Here is a 19,678-nt window from a genome sequence, read left to right on the forward strand (position 1 = left end):
TGACAATTTTTGCCAGAAACATTTGCTGGACCATCAGAATGTTGTAATGATGGAAATTTACTGTATTTATTATTGTAAACTAATTGTGAATGTGTAGACGTGATCTGCTGATGGTATAAACACAGAACTGCAGCATTCCTTGTGAACGTTCAGCAATATCAGTTGTTAATCTCTTCATGCTGCTCATGTGGGATTTCATTTTAAATATCATGCATTTGTTTTGCGATCATGCAAAGGGGTCTCAGCTTTGGTAATTCTGCTCAATATCAAGTGATACAATTAATAGGAGTATAAAATAATGAAATAATTAAAATGTTGAGCAATATAATATATAAAATAAAATTAATATTGAGCAAATATACTAATTTCAGGCTATTGGTTCGGCCCACCACACCAGTCACAGTCTTTCATTTGGTCCCTCGGAATAACTAATTGCCCAACCATCCTTTAGAGTGTACCTGTCGTTTCATGAGAACTTGCAGCAGAATGTCTGCTTCTAGCGCCTCCCATCTCCATAGACAATTATGAGCAGAAACTATCATCTCCTTTCCCAGTAACTGGCTAATCTGTATTCACTGAAGACAGATTTTACCCATGAATTAAGACCGAATGATAAGAAAAAAATATTAAAATGAGAGTTACACCGTTCCATAAGTTGTGAATTGATGTGATCAAGGACTAGATTTGTTTTTCCAGTACATCCCCCAGACATTCAATCTAGGATTTTTAAGGCCATGTCATAAGATTGAACTCATGTTCCTCAAATCAGTCATGAACAATTTTTGCAGTGTGGCAGGATACATTATTCTGTTGGAAGAGGCCAGTGCTATTAGGGAATATTAAAGGGGTATACAAGGTCTGTAGTATTGTTCAGGTAGGATCATACGTGACAAAGTAACATCCACATGAATGCCAGGACTCAAGGCCTCCTAGAGCACATTGTCGGGAGAATCACACCTCCACCAGCTTGTCTTCATCTTGTAGTGCATACTGGTCCTATCTCTTCTTTAGGTAAGTGACACACATGGCTGTGCACATAATGTAAAAGAAACAGTAAACATTCCACTGTTCCAATAGTCAAAGTGAACGGGGGTCAATATGGGCCCTCGAACTGTGGCTTAACGGTAGTAGACGCAGCAAATTGTAATGCACTGTGCTTCTGTTTCTGGCTTTCGACCTTAGCCAGTATTAAGTTTATCAACAAGTTTTGCTATAGTAGTTTTTCTATGTGATAAAACTAGATGGGTTATTATTTCCTTCCCCCATGTAAATCAATTAGCCTTGAGCGCCCCTGACACTATTGCTGGTTCACCATCTATCTTTCATTGAACTTTTGACTGGTTCTAACCTCTATATATGGCTAACTGCAAGATCTACCAAATTAGTGATTATCTGAATTTGTCTTGTTCCATCAAATTTGGTCTCATCGAACTGCATCCACATGTCCTGTTCCAACACATCAATGTCTGGAATTGACTAACCACTTGCTGATTAAAGGGGTTGACCCCTACTCGAACAACCCCTTCTCAGTTAAAAAAAAAAACAAGTAGACTCACCTTTGGTGTTAGCTCTGTTTCAGCGGTGTCGGCACTTGCTCTCCCAGAGATTATGTGACATTTTTACATCATGTGAGCCCTGTGCCCAATCAGTGCCGGCTTTACTCTCCCCACCTTTAGACCAATTGAAGATCAAGAGGAAGTCAGAGAGAGGTGCGTCTTGCTGTTCACTTCCTCTTGATGTTTGATATATCTGAAGGCGAGGACAGTGAAGCCAACCCTGATTGACCGAAGGGCTTGCATAATATAACCATGTGATCCCAGGAGAGTAAGTGCCGACACCGCTGGAACAGCACCGGAGATGAGTATAAGCATTTTTATTGCAACGGGTGCAAAGAATCAGATTGAGAAGAGGTTGTCCAATCAGTGGACAACCCCTTTAATATGCCACTTAAAAAAATCCCAACCCTTAATAGCTACCATTATAATGATGTAAAGTAATGTCAGTGGTTTTCATGTTATAGTGATTGGGGGATATTGTATAAGACAAAGAAAACATACATACTATTATCAGAAACAATACCCAAACATATCGCTCATTCAGTTTACCTTAATTGGTGTGCTCTGCCATGCCGGATTTTGATTTTCTCTCCAGTTAAGGCCAGACACCAGCTTCACATAATTAATTTGATTATCATTTTCTTCATGTCTGGAAGGAGTAAACAAGGGATAACATGATCGTGTAAGACTCCAATAGAACAACTGCAGCCGTGTGTAAGTAATTAAACGTTTGACTGTGGACATTGGCTCCTGTCCAGCCTTGAGACCAATGAATATCATAGAGGCCGAGGTTACAGTTTCATAACTTTTTTTGCTATCTGATTTAGTACCAATCCCAAAAAACGTCCCAAACTAGAAACACATGTGAGCACTGAGCAGTTGTTGCTTACTACACATATTTGGTTACAATTGTTGACATGGTGAGTTTGTTACACTGTTGGGAGTCTAGTGTGCCTTTGTACTGTTTTGTTCCTATCATCACTTCTTGTCTGTATCCTATTGAGCCATGTATTGTAATATTTCATGCTTCTCTATAACAAGAAAGCCATTTGGTTACCAAGATCTTTTCAACTAACGCGCTGGGTTGTAAATATGAATTGTACACATCTATTAAGCGGATATTTGTGGACAATCTTTCAATTCAGATATTAAATATTGATTAAAAAGTTATATTTTTATTTATATCTATATATTTTTACTTAAAAATGTAGTTCAGAACAAGAAAAAAAATGCTACGTAAAATGCAAGTTTTTCATATAATTGCCTTTTCCACCAATAAAAGGACAACCTGCTTTCCAAAATGTTAAGCTGTTTAGAACTTCAAACAAAACTAAAAATATTGGGCCGTTTTTGTCTATTTTTTGGAGATTTTTTTGGCTGTTTTTGTTCGATATTTTGGGCAGAGATTTTGTTTTCCAGATGTTTTCAGATGATTCATCAAATGATACTTTTCCATAAGTTGTAAAATGTGTTGCAGTCTCCGGAAGCGAGTTTATATAGGTCAGTAATTTTGCACCATTGCATCCAACAGTCACAAACGTGTCAAACAGAAAACGAGGATAGATGGCATTTTTTATTTTGTGAAGGAAAAATAAAACTATTTTGAAGAATTTACCACAAAAATATGAACGAGTAAAGTTAAATAGGGACAGTCAAGAGTTAAAGCGTTATTTTAATTTAGGGATTAGATGGTTAAAAAAAATTACAGGTTTTCAAGTTTTTGTATTAGTTCATGTACTTCATTATGTTTATTTATCCTGATAAATAGATTATCTATTATCTTTACTCTATCTTTAATAAATAAAATATATCTTTACATTAGCTATGCCCCGAGCCTACATTTTATTACTTACTGTTCTAGAATAACGCGAAGAAGGTCGTCTGCCAGAGGTACTTTAAAAGCTTTCACAATTGTTCTAGTTTCTTGGATTGGGAGCAATCCTTTCCTACAATGCATGAATATCATTAGATAGATAGATAGATAGATAGATAGATAGATAGATAGGATATTGAATATTCATGGCGAATGATTTTGCTTTTACCTTTCGCGGTCATTGTACACAAAGGCATCATTAAGTTTACTGAAGTTTTCGAATGCCTTCTTCTTTAGATGTTCCTGAGCTACAGCCATCAGAAGACCTAAGTCAACTTCTAGGTTCTCTTGTGCACTGTAATGGCGTCCAACTGTCATTATTTCATGCTCTGTGAGTTTTCTGCCACCGATTTCCACCATGACATTTCTAGAAATAAAGTGAAATCATGATCATACTCGTGTATATATATATATATATATATATATATATATATACACAATTTGTAGGATACTGTAACCTGTAATATAATTTAGAAAGCTTTTATATCTACACAAGAAGGTGGCCCGATTCTACGCATCGGGTATTCTAGAATTTACGTATTGTGTAGTTCATGTATGATTTTTGTTATATATATATATAGATGTTGTTGTGTGTACTTACCAAGTGTTTGTGTAGGGCGCTGTACATGTTCTGAGTGTTGTCTGGGTGTGGTGGGGGGTGAGAGCGGTGTTGTATGTGTGTTGCGTTGTTTGTGGAGCGCTGTGTGTCTGTAGCGTTGTGTGTGTGTGTGTGTTGCGCGGTTTGTGTGTGTGTGGTGTGTTTTGGGGGGAGGTATGTTTTGCGCAATGTGTGTGTTGTGCGGTATGTGCGTATATTTATGTATGCCGCGGTGTTTGTGTGTTGGGTGTTGTGTGTGTGCAGCGTTGTCTGTGTGTGTGGGTGTCTGTGTAGGGCGGTGTTTGTGGTTCCCAGTGTGTGTGTGTGTTGTGCAGTGCGCGCGTGTGTGTGTGTGTGTGTGTTGGGGGTAGGTGTGCACCTCCCATCGTGCTCCATCCCCCATGCTGCGCACCCCTCATCGTGCTCCATCCCCCATGCTGCGCACTCCCCATCGTGCTCCATCCACCATGCTGCGCACTCCCAAACGTGCTCCATCCGCCATGCTGCGCACTCCCAAACGTGGTCCATCCGCCATGCTGCGCACTCCCAAACGTGCTCCATCTGCCATACTGCGCACTCCCCATCATGCTGCATCCCCCATGCTGCGCACTCCCAAACAAGCTCCATCCGCCATGCTGCGCACTCCCAAACGTGCTCCATCCGCCATGCTGCGCATTTCCGAACGTGTTCCATCCGCCATGCTGCGCACTCCTAAACGTGCTCCATCCGCCATGCTGCGCAATCCCAAACGTGCTCCATCCGCCATGCTGCGCACCCCCCATTGTGCTCCATCCGCCATGCTGCGCACTCCCAAACGTGCTCCATCCGCCATGCTGCGCACTCCCGAACGTGTTCCATCCGCCATGCTGCGCACTCCTAAACGTGCTCCATCCGCCATGCTGCGCAATCCCAAACGTGCTCCATCTGCCATGCTGCGCACCCCCCATTGTGCTCCATCCGCCATGCTGCGCACTCCCAAACGTGCTCCATCCGCCATGCTGCGCACTCCCAAACGTGCTCCATCCGCCATGCTGCGCACTCCTAAACGTGCTCCATCCGCCATGCTGCGCAATCCCAAACGTGCTCCATCCGCCATGCTGCGCACCCCCCATCGTGCTGCATCCCCCATGCTGCGCACTCCCAAACGAGCTCCATCCGCCATGCTGCGCACTCCCAAACGTGCTCCATCCGCCATGCTGCGCATTCCCGAATGTGTTCCATCCGCCATGCTGCGCACTCCTAAACGTGCTCCATCCGCCATGCTGCGCACTCCCAAATGTGGTCCATCCGCTATGCTGTGCACTCCCAAACGTGGTCCATCCGCCATGCTGCGCACTCCCAAACGTGGTCCATCCGCCATGCTGCGCACTCCCAAACGTGCTCCATCTGCCATACTGCGCACTCCCCATCGTGCTGCATCCCCCATGCTGCGCACTCCCAAACGTGCTCCATCCGCCATGCTGCGCACTCCCAAACGTGCTCCATCCGCCATGCTGCGCACTCCCCATTGTGCTCAATCCGCCATGCTGCGCACTCCTAAACGTGCTCCATCCGCCATGCTGCGCACTCCCAAACGTGCTCCATCCGCCATGCTGCGCACCCCCCATTGTGCTCCATCCGCCATGCTGCGCACTCCCAAACGTGCTCCATCCGCCATGCTGCGCACTCCCAAACGTGCTCCATCCGCCATGCTGCGCACTCCCAAACGTGCTCCATCCACCATGCTGCGCACTCCCAAACGTGCTCCATCCGCCATGCTGCGCACTCCCAAACGTGCTCCATCCGCCATGCTGCGCACTCCCAAACGTGGTCCATCCGCTATGCTGCGCACTCCCAAACGTGGTCCATCCGCTATGCTGCGCACTCCCAAACGTGCTCCATCCGCCATGCTGCGCACTCCCAAACGTGTTCCATCCGCCATGCTGCGCACTCCTAAACGTGCTCCATCCGCCATGCTGCGCAATCCCAAACGTGCTCCATCCGCCATGCTGCGCACCCCCCATTGTGCTCCATCCGCCATGCTGCGCACTCCCAAACGTGCTCCATCCGCCATGCTGCGCACTCCCGAACGTGTTCCATCCGCCATGCTGCGCACTCCTAAACGTGCTCCATCCGCCATGCTGCGCAATCCCAAACGTGCTCCATCTGCCATGCTGCGCACCCCCCATTGTGCTCCATCCGCCATGCTGCGCACTCCCAAACGTGCTCCATCCGCCATGCTGCGCACTCCCAAACGTGCTCCATCCGCCATGCTGCGCACTCCTAAACGTGCTCCATCCGCCATGCTGCGCAATCCCAAACGTGCTCCATCCGCCATGCTGCGCACCCCCCATCGTGCTGCATCCCCCATGCTGCGCACTCCCAAACGAGCTCCATCCGCCATGCTGCGCACTCCCAAACGTGCTCCATCCGCCATGCTGCGCATTCCCGAATGTGTTCCATCCGCCATGCTGCGCACTCCTAAACGTGCTCCATCCGCCATGCTGCGCACTCCCAAATGTGGTCCATCCGCTATGCTGTGCACTCCCAAACGTGGTCCATCCGCCATGCTGCGCACTCCCAAACGTGGTCCATCCGCCATGCTGCGCACTCCCAAACGTGCTCCATCTGCCATACTGCGCACTCCCCATCGTGCTGCATCCCCCATGCTGCGCACTCCCAAACGTGCTCCATCCGCCATGCTGCGCACTCCCAAACGTGCTCCATCCGCCATGCTGCGCACTCCCCATTGTGCTCAATCCGCCATGCTGCGCACTCCTAAACGTGCTCCATCCGCCATGCTGCGCACTCCCAAACGTGCTCCATCCGCCATGCTGCGCACCCCCCATTGTGCTCCATCCGCCATGCTGCGCACTCCCAAACGTGCTCCATCCGCCATGCTGCGCACTCCCAAACGTGCTCCATCCGCCATGCTGCGCACTCCCAAACGTGCTCCATCCACCATGCTGCGCACTCCCAAACGTGCTCCATCCGCCATGCTGCGCACTCCCAAACGTGCTCCATCCGCCATGCTGCGCACTCCCAAACGTGGTCCATCCGCTATGCTGCGCACTCCCAAACGTGGTCCATCCGCTATGCTGCGCACTCCCAAACGTGCTCCATCCGCCATGCTGCGCACTCCCAAACGTGCTCCATCCGCCATGCTGCGCACTCCCAAACGTGCTCCATCTGCCATGCTGCGCACTCCCAAACGTGCTCCATCCGTCATGCTGCGCACTCCCAAACATGCTCCATTTGCCATGCTGCGCCCTCCCAAACGTGGTCCATCCGCCATGCTGCGCACCCCCATCGTGCTCCATCCGCCATGCTGCGCACTCTCAAACGTGCTCCTCCGCCATGCTACGCACTCCCAAACGTGCTCCATCCGCCATGCTGCGCACTCCCAAACGTGCTCCATCCGCCATGCTGCGCACTCCCAAACGTGCTCCATCCGCCATGCTGCGCACTCCCAAACGTGCTCCATCCGCCATGCTGCGCACTCCCAAATGTGCTCCATCCGCCATGCTGCGCACTCCCAAACGTGGTCCATCCGCCATGCTGCGCACTCCCAAATGTGCTCCATCCGCCATGCTGCGCACTCCCCAACGTGCTCCATCCGCCATACTGCGCACTCCCAAACGTGCTCCATCCGTCATACTGCGCACTCCCAAACGTGCTCCATCCGCCATACTGCGCACTCCCCATCGTGCACCATCCGCCATGCTGCGCACTCCCAAACGTGCTCCATCCGCCATGCTGCGCACTCCCAAACGTGCTCCATCTGCCATGCTGCACACTCCCAAACGTGCTCCATCCGCCATGCTGCACACTCCCAAACGTGCTCCATCAGCCATGCTGCGCACTCCCAAACGTGGTCCATCCGCCATGCTGCGCACTCCCAAACGTGGTCCATCCGCTATGCTGCGCACTCCCAAACGTGCTCCATCCGCCATGCTGTGCACTCCCAAACGTGCTCCATCCGCCATGCTGCGCACTCCCAAACGTGCTCCATCCGCCATGCTGCGCACTCCCAAATGTGGTCCATCCGCCATGCTGCGCACTCCCAAATGTGCTCCATCCGCCATGCTGCGCACTCCCCAACGTGCTCCATCCGCCATACTGCGCACTCCCAAACGTGCTCCATCCGCCATACTGCGCACTCCCAAACGTGCTCCATCCGCCATACTGTGCACTCCCCATCGTGCACCATCCGCCATGCTGCGCACTCCCAAACGTGCTCCATCCGCCATGCTGCGCACTCCCAAACGTGCTCCATCCGCCATGCTGCGTACTCCCAAACGTGCTCCATCCGCCATGCTGCACACTCCCAAACGTGCTCCATCCGCCATTCTGCGCACTCCCAAACGTGGTCCATCCGCCATGCTGCGCACTCCCAAACGTGGTCCATCCGCTATGCTGCGCACTCCCAAACGTGGTCCATCCGCCATGCTGCGCACCCCCCATCGTGCTCCATCCCCCATGCTGCACCAGCATCAGCCTCTCTGCCCGCAGCATCAGCCTCTCTGCCCGCAGCATCAGCCTCTCTGCCCGCAGCATCAGCCTCTCTCCTCCCAGCATCAGCCTCTCTTCTCTCAGCCTCCCCCTCCCAGCCTTCCCCAGCATCAGCCTCTCTCCTCCCATCATCAGCCTCACTCCATCCGTCATGCTGCGCACTCCCAAACGTGCTCCATTTGCCATGCTGCGCACTCCCAAACGTGGTCCATTAGCCATGCTGCGCACCCCCCATCGTGCTCCATCCGCCATGCTGCGCACTCTCAAACGTGCTCCTCCGCCATGCTACGCACTCCCAAACGTGCTCCATCCGCCATGCTGCGCACTCCCAAACGTGCTCCATCCGCCATGCTGCGCACTCCCAAACGTGCTCCATCCGCCATGCTGCGCACTCCCAAACGTGCTCCATCCGCCATGCTGCGCACTCCCAAATGTGCTCCATCCGCCATACTGCGCACTCCCAAACGTGGTCCATCCGCCATGCTGCGCACTCCCAAACGTGGTCCATCCGCCATGCTGCGCACTCCCAAACGTGGTCCATCCGCTATGCTGCGCACTCCCAAACGTGCTCCATCCGCCATGCTGTGCACTCCCAAACGTGCTCCATCCGCCATGCTGCGCACTCCCAAACGTGCTCCATCCGCCATGCTGCGCACTCCCAAATGTGGTCCATCCGCCATGCTGCGCACTCCCAAATGTGCTCCATCCGCCATGCTGCGCACTCCCCAACGTGCTCCATCCGCCATACTGCGCACTCCCAAACGTGCTCCATCCGCCATACTGCGCACTCCCAAACGTGCTCCATCCGCCATACTGCGCACTCCCCATCGTGCACCATCCGCCATGCTGCGCACTCCCAAACGTGCTCCATCCGCCATGCTGCGCACTCCCAAACGTGCTCCATCCGCCATGCTGCGCACTCCCAAACGTGCTCCATCCGCCATGCTGCACACTCCCAAACGTGCTCCATCCGCCATGCTGCGCACTCCCAAACGTGGTCCATCCGCCATGCTGCGCACTCCCAAACGTGGTCCATCCACTATGCTGCGCACTCCCAAACGTGGTCCATCCGCCATGCTGCGCACTCCCATCGTGCTCCATCCCCCATGCTGCGCACCCCCCATCGTGCTCCATCCCCCATGCTGCACCAGCATCAGCCTCTCTGCCCGCAGCATCAGCCTCTCTGCCCGCAGCATCAGCCTCTCTGCCCGCAGCATCAGCCTCTCTCCTCCCAGCATCAGCCTCTCTTCTCTCAGCCTCCCCCTCCCAGCCTTCCCCAGCATCAGCCTCTCTCCTCCCATCATCAGCCTCTCTCCTCCCAGTATCAGCCTCTCTCCTCCCAGCATCAGCCTCTCTCCTCCCAGCATCAGCCTCTCTCCTCCCAGCATCAGCCTCTCTCCTCTCAGCATCAGCCTTTTCTGTCCCCAGCATCAGCCTCTCTCCTCCCAGCCTACCCCAGCCTCAGCCTCCCCCAGCATCAGCCTCTCTTCTCTCAGCCTCCGCCTCCCAGCCTTCCCCAGGATCAGCCTCTCTCCTCCCAGCCTCCTCCAGCACGCCGTGCTCCTCTGCCGACACAGATCCGATCGCATACACACACACACACACACGATCGCATACACTCACACACACCCGATCGCATACACTCACACACACCCGATTGCATACACTCACACACACCCGATCGCATACACTCACGCACACACACATTGACGATATTGCACATACGCGCTCACACTCACAACATCCGGAGATACCACATGCTTCTGGCCATGTGATCCTCCGGCAGGTCCTGGAAGTTCACTGCACAGTATCGCCGCCGAGAAGCAAGCGATATCCCAGGATGTTGTGAGTGTGTGGATGCGATGTGATGTGTGTGTGAGAGTGAGTGTGATCTGATGTGTGTGTGTGTTATGTGCGTGCGTGTGTGTATGTTCCGCCGCTGCAGGACCTTGATGCGCTGGTAACTATGCTACCATGGTTACCAGCGTATCCCGTCCCCCGCTCGCACGGGAGCCCACACCAGCATACGGCGGCAACCCCAGCAATGCGAGGGTATGTGTCGGCTGGGTTGGCGGCGTTCGCTGATGTGGGCTCCCAGGGGTACAGTACTCACCTGGGAGTCGTGGCTCCGTGTCGGTCGGTTCGGGGAATGCGTGCGGGGGGCGGGGCCAAAGCGAGCGTGCATTGCGTGAGGGGGGCGGGGCGTGGGCGTGTTGCGAATGCCTGCAGGGTGCTGGGGCGAGAGGCCAATCCGTGGGGGGGCGGAGCCTAGGCGAGCGACCGGCCAATCCGTGTGGGGGCAGAGCCTGGGCGAGCGGCCAATCCGTGCGGGGGGGCGGGGCCATGGCGAGCCCAGCGGCCAATCAGCTTTGTGTCACCGTAAGGACACAATTTTGGAGCAAGACAGACAGACAGACAGACAGAATAAGGCAATTATATATATAGATGATACATTATAAAGTCACCTCCAATGTCCAGGCATGGAGCATAAGTTTGCATTTATTCTATTAGGGCATGTGCGCACGTGTGCGTATTGCATGCATTTACGCTGCGTCTAGCACTGCAGCATAAATGCATGCGTCCTGCATCCCCTGCACAATCTATGAAGATTGTGCATAATCCTTGATCCAAATCGGTGCGTTCAAAAATGCAGCATGTCACTTCTTTCGTGCGCTTTGGATGCTGGTCCCACTCTGTCTATGGGAGAGGCAGCATCTGTAGAGCATGAAATCGGCATCTATGCTGCAAACACACTGCATCCATTACGCAGTGTTTCTGCAGCGATTTGAAGTGCACATGCTGACAAATAGCTGCATGTACGTGCGCACACAGCCTTAGGCCTCTTTCACACGTCCGTGAAAATCACGCACATTTTTCACAGAGGTGTCAAAAGTGCGTATTGCCCTTCGTGTGCCGTGTTTATGGCACACATGTTTTCTCCGTGTACTTTCTGTGTACTTTCTGCTCGCCTGTCCCTGACGTTGCTGTCTGTGGTGCTGATCTTCGGGCTCCGGTCTTGCCGACTCCCCGCTGCTGCAGCTTCTGGCCCGCAGTGGAGTGAATATGCGATGAGCATAATGAGCGGGCGTCGGAAGCAAGTAACAGCAGCTGCAGAGACAGCAGCGGCAGAGACAGCAGTGCTGGAGAAGGTGAGTATAGAAATTCTTTTAATTTCACAGTCACGTGTGTCTTCTCTGGTGCGTGTAACACGGATCACATCCGTGCGGTCCGTGTGACACCCATGATGCCGGAGAAAAATGGACATGTCTACGTGTGGAGCACACGGGCACATGTATGCTATACACGGACACACGGTCCATGGCAAAACACGCACGTGAGTGCAGACTCATTGATTTTATTGGGTCTATGTGTGCCCATGTCTTCGGCACGTGAGGAAATGGACCAAACACGTACCGGAGACACGGACATGTGAAGGGGGCCTTAGACTGTGAATGCTCACAGCATACAGTGTGCAGATGCCAGAAGCCTTGCTTAATTCACTTGTACTGAACAAGGCTGTGCACGTCTAATTGGCATGCAACTGCATGTATATAAACCCCATACTTGTGGTCATGCACCTGCCTGCTTCCGCCACTTTCATCAGGGAGCCCTGACAGTGATAACACTGCACACTGAGAATTTACAAGTCTGCAGTCACTTACAATGACTGAAGACTTGTGCCCCAATCCTACACAACCCTTTTAAGAGTAGAGCCTATGGATGTCACCTCTCTGAGCCAGAACATAAAGACCCTCTAAAATACCATCTCCATGTCTGGCAGACTCAAATAATTCTGGTATAAACAAGAAAGGTGATTTATTGGAATTTAATACTACATTTTCCCTGAAGCAACTATACGGTAATACTGGGCTAGCCACAGTTTTCCCTTGCAAAATCAGAAATTAGTGATCTGATCGCCTGGGGGCAATGTTCTAAAAATGATTGTCTCTGATACATAATACCTTTAAAAACCTATAGATATAATTTATAATATGGACTACAACAATGCAACCAAGGCATAAAATCTGACTGTAAAAACATCTGTTATTTTCATCTTGTTCACACAATATGGCTATATATTCTTCATGCACACTTTACAAACGTCTTACCAATTGGCATGGAAGTGAAAAAATGTGTGAATGCATGATGCACAGAGTAATCACTGAACAGAAAGTGTAGCTTAGGGGCATTTTACCCATCACAAGCTGGAAATACTCATGTATGGTAAAATGAATGACCCACTTGGGATTTAAGCAAATCTAGCTGATTAACAAGACCGCTAACATATTTTCTCCCAACAAAATAATTTATCTTTTAAGAAGAAGGTAAGTGAGGGAGGTCCGTGTGGTCGAAGATTAAGTAAACGTAACAATAAATCATTGGTTTCAGCAGAGGAAATCACACAAACAGGAACACACACATACCATACACACTTCTCAACAATGAAAAAGCTGGTAATTCCCCCAAAGATGGCTGCATGCACATTCATAGTTATTGAATAAATTATAATTCACTCAGAGATGCACATGATTCATTGCTGGCTATATAATTTGCAATAAAATCATAGGTTCAAAAAAAGAATCAGGTCTAAATTTTGAATGTTTAGATAACAAACAAAATAAACTAAAAGGACTTGTAACAAACAGAAAATAAAGATCGGGTTCAGTTCATCAGTCAGTGCTTCTTTGGTCCAAATTTCTTATATAAGGCCCTGTGCGCACGCTGCGGATTTACCGCAGATTTTGCCGCGGATTTGCCACGGAATTGCTGCAGAAAATGTGTCTAACATTGCTGCAGTCATTCCCCAGCAAATCCTATGGGTTTTAAAAAATGCTGTGCGCACACTGCGTTTTTTATACCCGCGGATTTACCCACGGATTTTCCAAAGCGAAATTAATGAGCACGTCACTTCTGCAGTTTTTGCCATAGATAATGGTAACTTGTGGAAAATCCGCGGAAATCCGCAGTAAATCTGCGGCAAATCGCGGCAAAAACACAGGTGCGGTTTTACCGCGGTTTTTACTGCGGGTGCGAGTTTCTTTCATAGGGTACGTTTTTTTCTCAAGAAAAATGCACTTTCTAGTGCGCACATAAGGCTGCTTTACACGCAGCGACATCGCTAGCGATGTCGCTGGTGAAAGCACCCGCCCTCGTTGTTTGTGCGTCACGGGCAAATCGCTGCCTGTGGCGCACAATATCGCTAGTCCCCGTCACACATACTTATCTGCCTAACGACGTCGCTGTGGCTGCCGAACAGCATCTTTTCTAAGGGGGCGGTTCGTGCGGCGTCACAGGCAGGCGTGGCAGGCGTCCAATTGAATTTGAGGGGCGGAGAGCAGCCGCAGGAAAGTCACGCCCACCTCATTGCCGGATGACGCAGGTACAGTGTTGTTCGTCGTTCCTGGGGTGTCACACGTAGCGATGTGTGCTGCCTCAGGAACGACGAACAACCTGCGTCCAGCACCAGCAACGATATTTGGGATTTGAACGACGTGTCAACGATCAACGATTAGGTGGGTATTTTTGATCGCTAGCGGTCGCTCGTAAGTGTCACACGCAACGACGTCGCTAACAAGGCCGGATGTGCATCACGAATTTCGTGAGAACGACATCTCATTAGCGATGTCGCTGCACGTAAAGCCCCTTATAGCCTAAGAGGTGAATGTATGAACCTTGCTGGAGATAATTTCTCTCATCTTCTTATTCCACAAGTTTTCCCTAGGTAAATAAAAAAGCCTATACCCACCTCAGCGGCCTGTGCAGTTCCAGCTGTGTCTGAGTTCATGTGACATCACAATGTCATGAGAACTCCAGCACTGCGAGCCCCAACACTGCTCGATAGGCGCCGGCCACAAAGGTGAATATAGGCTTTTTTATTTTACCTGGGGAAAACATTGGAATCACAAGGAGTTGTTCTAATAGTGGGTAATCCCTTTAAATTGCTAATAATCCAGTGCATTCAGAATTAGATCTGGGTTTACTAATACTAAAGCTTGTTCTAGTCATGTCTGCAAATTGGGGACTTAACTGGTCAGCTCTGTGTCCTTGCCCTTATGTTGCATAGGTGTAAATGCTACTTTCTATCGACATGCACTATCTTAGTCCATAAAATGGGCCAGTAGTCCATAAAATAGGCCAGTATAGTGTATGTTGTAATTTTTTTCAAATGAGAAAATCCACCGCACTCTCAGCAGTAATTTTAATCTTTATTAAAGCTTATTAACTCCTTCACGACCAGCCGATTTTGTGTACTTTTAAATGAAATCATGAATTTTACCATATAATGTACTGGAAAATGGCAAAAAAATTCCTAATGCAGAAAAATAGCAAAAAAAAGTGTTATTGCTCAATTGGGTTTTTTTTAGATATTTTATTCACTGTGTTCACTATATGGTAAAACTGATGTGTGGGTGTGATACCTCAGGTCGGTGCAAGTTTGTAGACACCAAACATGTATAGGTTTACTTTTATCTAAGAGGTTACCAAAAAAAATCAGAAGTTTGTCCAAAAAAAGTGGCGCACGTTTTGCGCCATATTCCGTGACCCATAGCATTCTCATTTTTTGGGATCTATGGCTCAGTGACAGTTTATTTTTTGCATCTCAAGCTGACCTTTTTAACTGTACTATTTTGGCGCAGATGCTACGTTTTGGTCGCCTGTTATTGCATTTTGCTCATAATTTGTGGCGACCATAAAACGTAATTTTTGTGTTTGGAATTTTTTTTCCGCTCTGCCGTTTACTAATCAGATTAATTGATTTTATATTTTAATAGATCAGGCTTTTCTGAACACGGCGATACCAAATGTGTGTATATTTTTTAATTTTTAACCCTTTAATTTTCAATGGGGCGATAGGGGGGTGATTTGAACTTTTAGGTTTTTTTATTTTTTTTTAATTTTTCAAAACTTTTTTTATTTTACTAGGTTTCCTAGCGGGCTGTAAGGATCAGCTGATCAGCTATACAGCTGTGAACACCAGATATGCTCATCTCCTATTTCACACAGCTCTCGGCTGTATGAGACAGGAAGTGAGTCATGTGAGCTGCAGTAGTCATCACATGACCCTGTGCTACCATGGTAACCATCGGATCCACGTGATCACGTCACGTGACTTCCGGTGTCAGGCGGTGAGTAAACGAACACCGCAAACGCTATTATAATGCCGCTGTGACAGTTTCACAGCGCATTTAAGGGGTTAACAGGTACGGGCAGATCGCGGATCTGCTCATACCTGGAAGGCACACATGTCAGCTGTATAAATCAGCTAACATGTGCGCGGATCCCCCCCGACTGCCAGCGGCAGCCAGGAGGGGGATTAACACTATAGCTGCTAGGAGGTAACTTTACTGTCCGCGGTCGTTAAGGGGTTAATAGAGGTGACAAATAATATGAGAATGTTTTGAGCTAGCCTAGTTCTTAATCATCAAGTCACTGATTATTATTTCTCATGTATATTATTGTTTTTGTTGTTCCAAGTACATTGGTGATAAAACATTTCATGTTTGTACTTTTCAAGCATTGGCCATAAAAACGACACTTACTGTTACTGTTGGTTTTTCCTTTTTCCTTTATGTCTGTTCCTGTTTCCTCTTTCCCTAATTCCTCCTTTATTCTTTGTAATTCTTGTATTAAAATTTGTAAAATGTTTATAAAAGGTGCAAATAAAAAAAAAGGTAAAAAAAACTATGGAAATATACAATCAGAATCATTGGGTTACTCCCATTCGTCCTGCACCTTCTCTATATATTGTGACCAGACCAATATCTTAAGCAATGTTTTCACATGGACCAGCAGTCCATATGAAAAATTGCTCACGTGTGCTGACACACTGGTTATTATTGTCTCGGTTTGCTGTCTATTGAGCATACAGACAGAACACTGATTGAACCCATAGCAAAAGCTGCATAGTTTACATGGTCTTTTAGGACAGGACTAGGAAGTTCACTCTACATGAAACTCATAATTGTCCCAATAGTTATGATAAAGGAGAACTGAATCCTTATACACCTGCAATCCACGTTATCAGAGATAAGACACCTAAGTCGAATTTATCTCACCCCTGGTTGCTAATGATTCAGTACATGCAGAATTAGGAAAAATTGCAAAGATTACTTGGTCTGAATGGGATCAACCTAAATTAGGAATCTTATTCTCTATGAAAGAAAAACTAGAACAAGTAGCCATGATCCAGAACCAGTTCTTTCTGATCCCTTCCCTTGTATGAGAGATGAATAACCAAGACTTTTTCTAATTCTCCTTTTTTATTTTTACAATTTATTATGTTATTGATATGTAGTTCAGTTTTTTGAGAAAGGATTTGGTGCGAACCTGAAACAAGTAAATAAAAGCTACTTAAAGTATTACCCCACATGGAACTACTCCTCCTTCACAGCAGCATGGTCTACCATAATGTCTATCTCCCACTTCTCCTTTACAATTTATTATGGAAAGATGTAGATTTTTTTTTTTAGGTTAGACCTTAGAAATGAATGAGGTCACCTGAATCAGGGTGGTCCCATCAGAGTGCAAAGGTCGACTTTTTAACTACATGTACGAAATTAAAAAAAGATCCTTGTCACTTGCCATAAATATGTCTTTTTTAGCTGGTGTAAAAGTTGCTGTCCTCCTGAATATGGCGTATATTTTTTTTTTAGTTCTTATGCCTCTCCATTTCTGGAAAATGGCCACTTTTTCCTTGTATGTAAGTAATAAACAAGAGGGTGTGATCCTCAACTCTCCTATATAGGGGTCTTCCTGAGGATCAGTTTATACTGTGAATATTTCTACTTAGCATCAAAAGTGTTCTTCACCGGCTCAATAATTCTAACAAATGACCTAATTTCATTGGATCTGAAAAACAAAATGAGTCAATGGGAGAAATTGGACCGTATATGGAACATGAAGTTCTAGTCCACTTTTTTCACACTGACACTTGAGCAGTGCACAATGTGTGTCTCACAACGCCCTCAGGATGCCAGGGAAGGACAGAAAAAGAAGGCTGGTTACTTAAAAGAGGAAACTGTCTTTGCATCTGAGCCAAGATGAATATAGAATCACTATACAAGTACAATGCTCTGTTGAAGAAGAATGTGAGAGCAATTCAAAAGTGGTGCACTACCACCCAGAAGACGAGACATGACCCAGCCAAATATTTGCTGCACATACCATATTTAACACAAAAACTATTGTTGCATGACATCATATCCACAGCTGACATCGCATGTGGTATTTTTTCTCTTTCTCGTATTTGTTCTGTCAGCAAAGTCAAAAACATAGAAATAGCATGACTACTCTTTATTGACACATATACAGTATGTATATATATATAAATATATATATATATATATATATATATATATATATATATATATGTATATATATATATATATATATATATATACACATATATGCATATGTATAATCCATTAGGTGGGCTATTTGTAAATTGTAATAATTTATACAATTAAGGCTGGACTTAAGCTGATTAAGCTGCTGCTACTTCAATGCATTAAGTGATAACCTTTAAGACTATCCAGCTTGGCAGATGTTGCCATCTGTATCATGCCTCACAGCACAGCAGTAGCTGTAACTAATCATAAAATCAGTTTTCCACCATACACATAAGGGCAGACATAACGTCAGAGATTGGCTGGACCACCAGCATCAAGACAGGCTTTTATAATGATGTCAAATACATATTTCTCTTTTGGAATGTTCTAATGCCTTGCTAAAGTATATATTTTATTAAATAGTCTTGATTATACTGATGTATTTACTAGTTTACAAGTCTATTTCACAAGTCAAAATAACTGAACCTGCTTCATACTAAGAAGATGCCTGATGTGCTACATGTCCAGCATCTGCTTGTAATTGCAGCATCCAAAACTAGCTCAGATCGCTGCAGTTTAACCATTTAAATGCTTCTGTAAATCACTGAACAGCAGCATTGAAATGATACTATTGCTGATGCATGATCACAGGGAGCCGAAGGGTTACCATTGCAGCCAGGGTGACAAAAATATTTAGACATTATGAAGTCGGTGCATGGATTCTGCAGTTTACAGAATTTGATTTAAATAAACAGGAAATAATAATAATTTTATTTATTTATATAGCGCTATTAATTCCACAGCACTTTACATACATTGGCAACACTGTCCCCATTGGGGCTCACAATCTAAAATCTCTATCAGTATGTTTTTGGAGTGTGGGAGGAAACCCACACAGACACGGGGAGAACATACAAACTCCTTGCAGATGTTGTCCTTGGTGGGACTAGAACCCAGGACCCCAGCGCTGCAAGGCTGCAGTGCTAACCACTGAGCCACCGTGGCGCAACAACCTATTTAGAGAAAGAAAGGAGAATAAAATTCAAAAGGAACTGGACAATGAGTCCCCATGCTTCCTAGAAAAAATACAAATAATTTAGCCATACCAGTAAAAGGCGTTTTGTATGTTCCCAGGCTATAATGAGAACAGTTATCTGTAAAGTGAATGGAAGCTAATAGGACTTATTGTAAAATTCCAGGTTGACGAGCATGCTATCCTGGACGGAAAGAAGGTGATAACTAGAGTTGAGCGCGGTTCGCGGTTCGCAGTTCTCCAGTTCTAAGCTCGAGTGATTTTGGGGCTGTTCGAGATCGAACTAGAACTCGAGCTTTTTGCAAAAGCTTGATAGTTCTAGATACGTTCGAGAACGGTTCTAGCAGCAAAAAGCAGGGCTTTTTACAGCTACAGTGTGCAGGAGCCATCGCTGGCAGCCTGCCACAAGCTGGTAACCAAGATAAACATCGGGTATCCAAGCAAAGCGCTTTGGTTAGTAACCCGATGTTTATCTTAGTTACGTGCAGGAAGCCCACACTTCCCCGCTCAGCTCGCTCCGCCCCCTCCTGCCCGCGGCATGTACACACACACACACACACACACACACACACATGGTCCCGCTCGCCATGTACAATTTTTTGGCAGTGGGGTATAAAACATACATACAGTCAAGAGAAATAATAAATACACCCTTGAATTCTATGGTTGTACGTCAGGACTAGAGTTGAGCGCGGTTCTAGGTTCGAGGTTCTCCAGTTCTAGGCTCGAGTGATTTTGGGGGCTGTTCGAGATCGAACTAGAACTCGAGCTTTTTGCAAAAGTTCGATAGTTCTAGAT

At 47.4% G+C, this 19,678-nt stretch overlaps 1 protein-coding gene across 2 annotated transcripts in view; it reads right to left on the bottom strand.

The window, feature by feature from the left end:
- Positions 1-19,678, bottom strand: part of EFHC2 (EF-hand domain containing 2) — a 122,276-nt gene that overhangs the window by 10,183 nt on the left and 92,415 nt on the right. For both annotated transcript variants that reach the window (XM_075333539.1, XM_075333538.1), the window contains exons 12-14: positions 3,599-3,796; positions 3,410-3,502; positions 2,106-2,205 (exon numbers count right to left, since the gene is read on the bottom strand). In XM_075333539.1, the coding sequence (XP_075189654.1) occupies positions 2,106-2,205; positions 3,410-3,502; positions 3,599-3,796 (391 nt within the window). The remainder of the gene's footprint in view (positions 1-2,105; positions 2,206-3,409; positions 3,503-3,598; positions 3,797-19,678) is intronic.

This window comes from Anomaloglossus baeobatrachus, chromosome 2 (assembly GCF_048569485.1).
Source record: "Anomaloglossus baeobatrachus isolate aAnoBae1 chromosome 2, aAnoBae1.hap1, whole genome shotgun sequence".
In the NCBI taxonomy this organism is placed as follows: Eukaryota; Metazoa; Chordata; class Amphibia; order Anura; family Aromobatidae; genus Anomaloglossus; species Anomaloglossus baeobatrachus.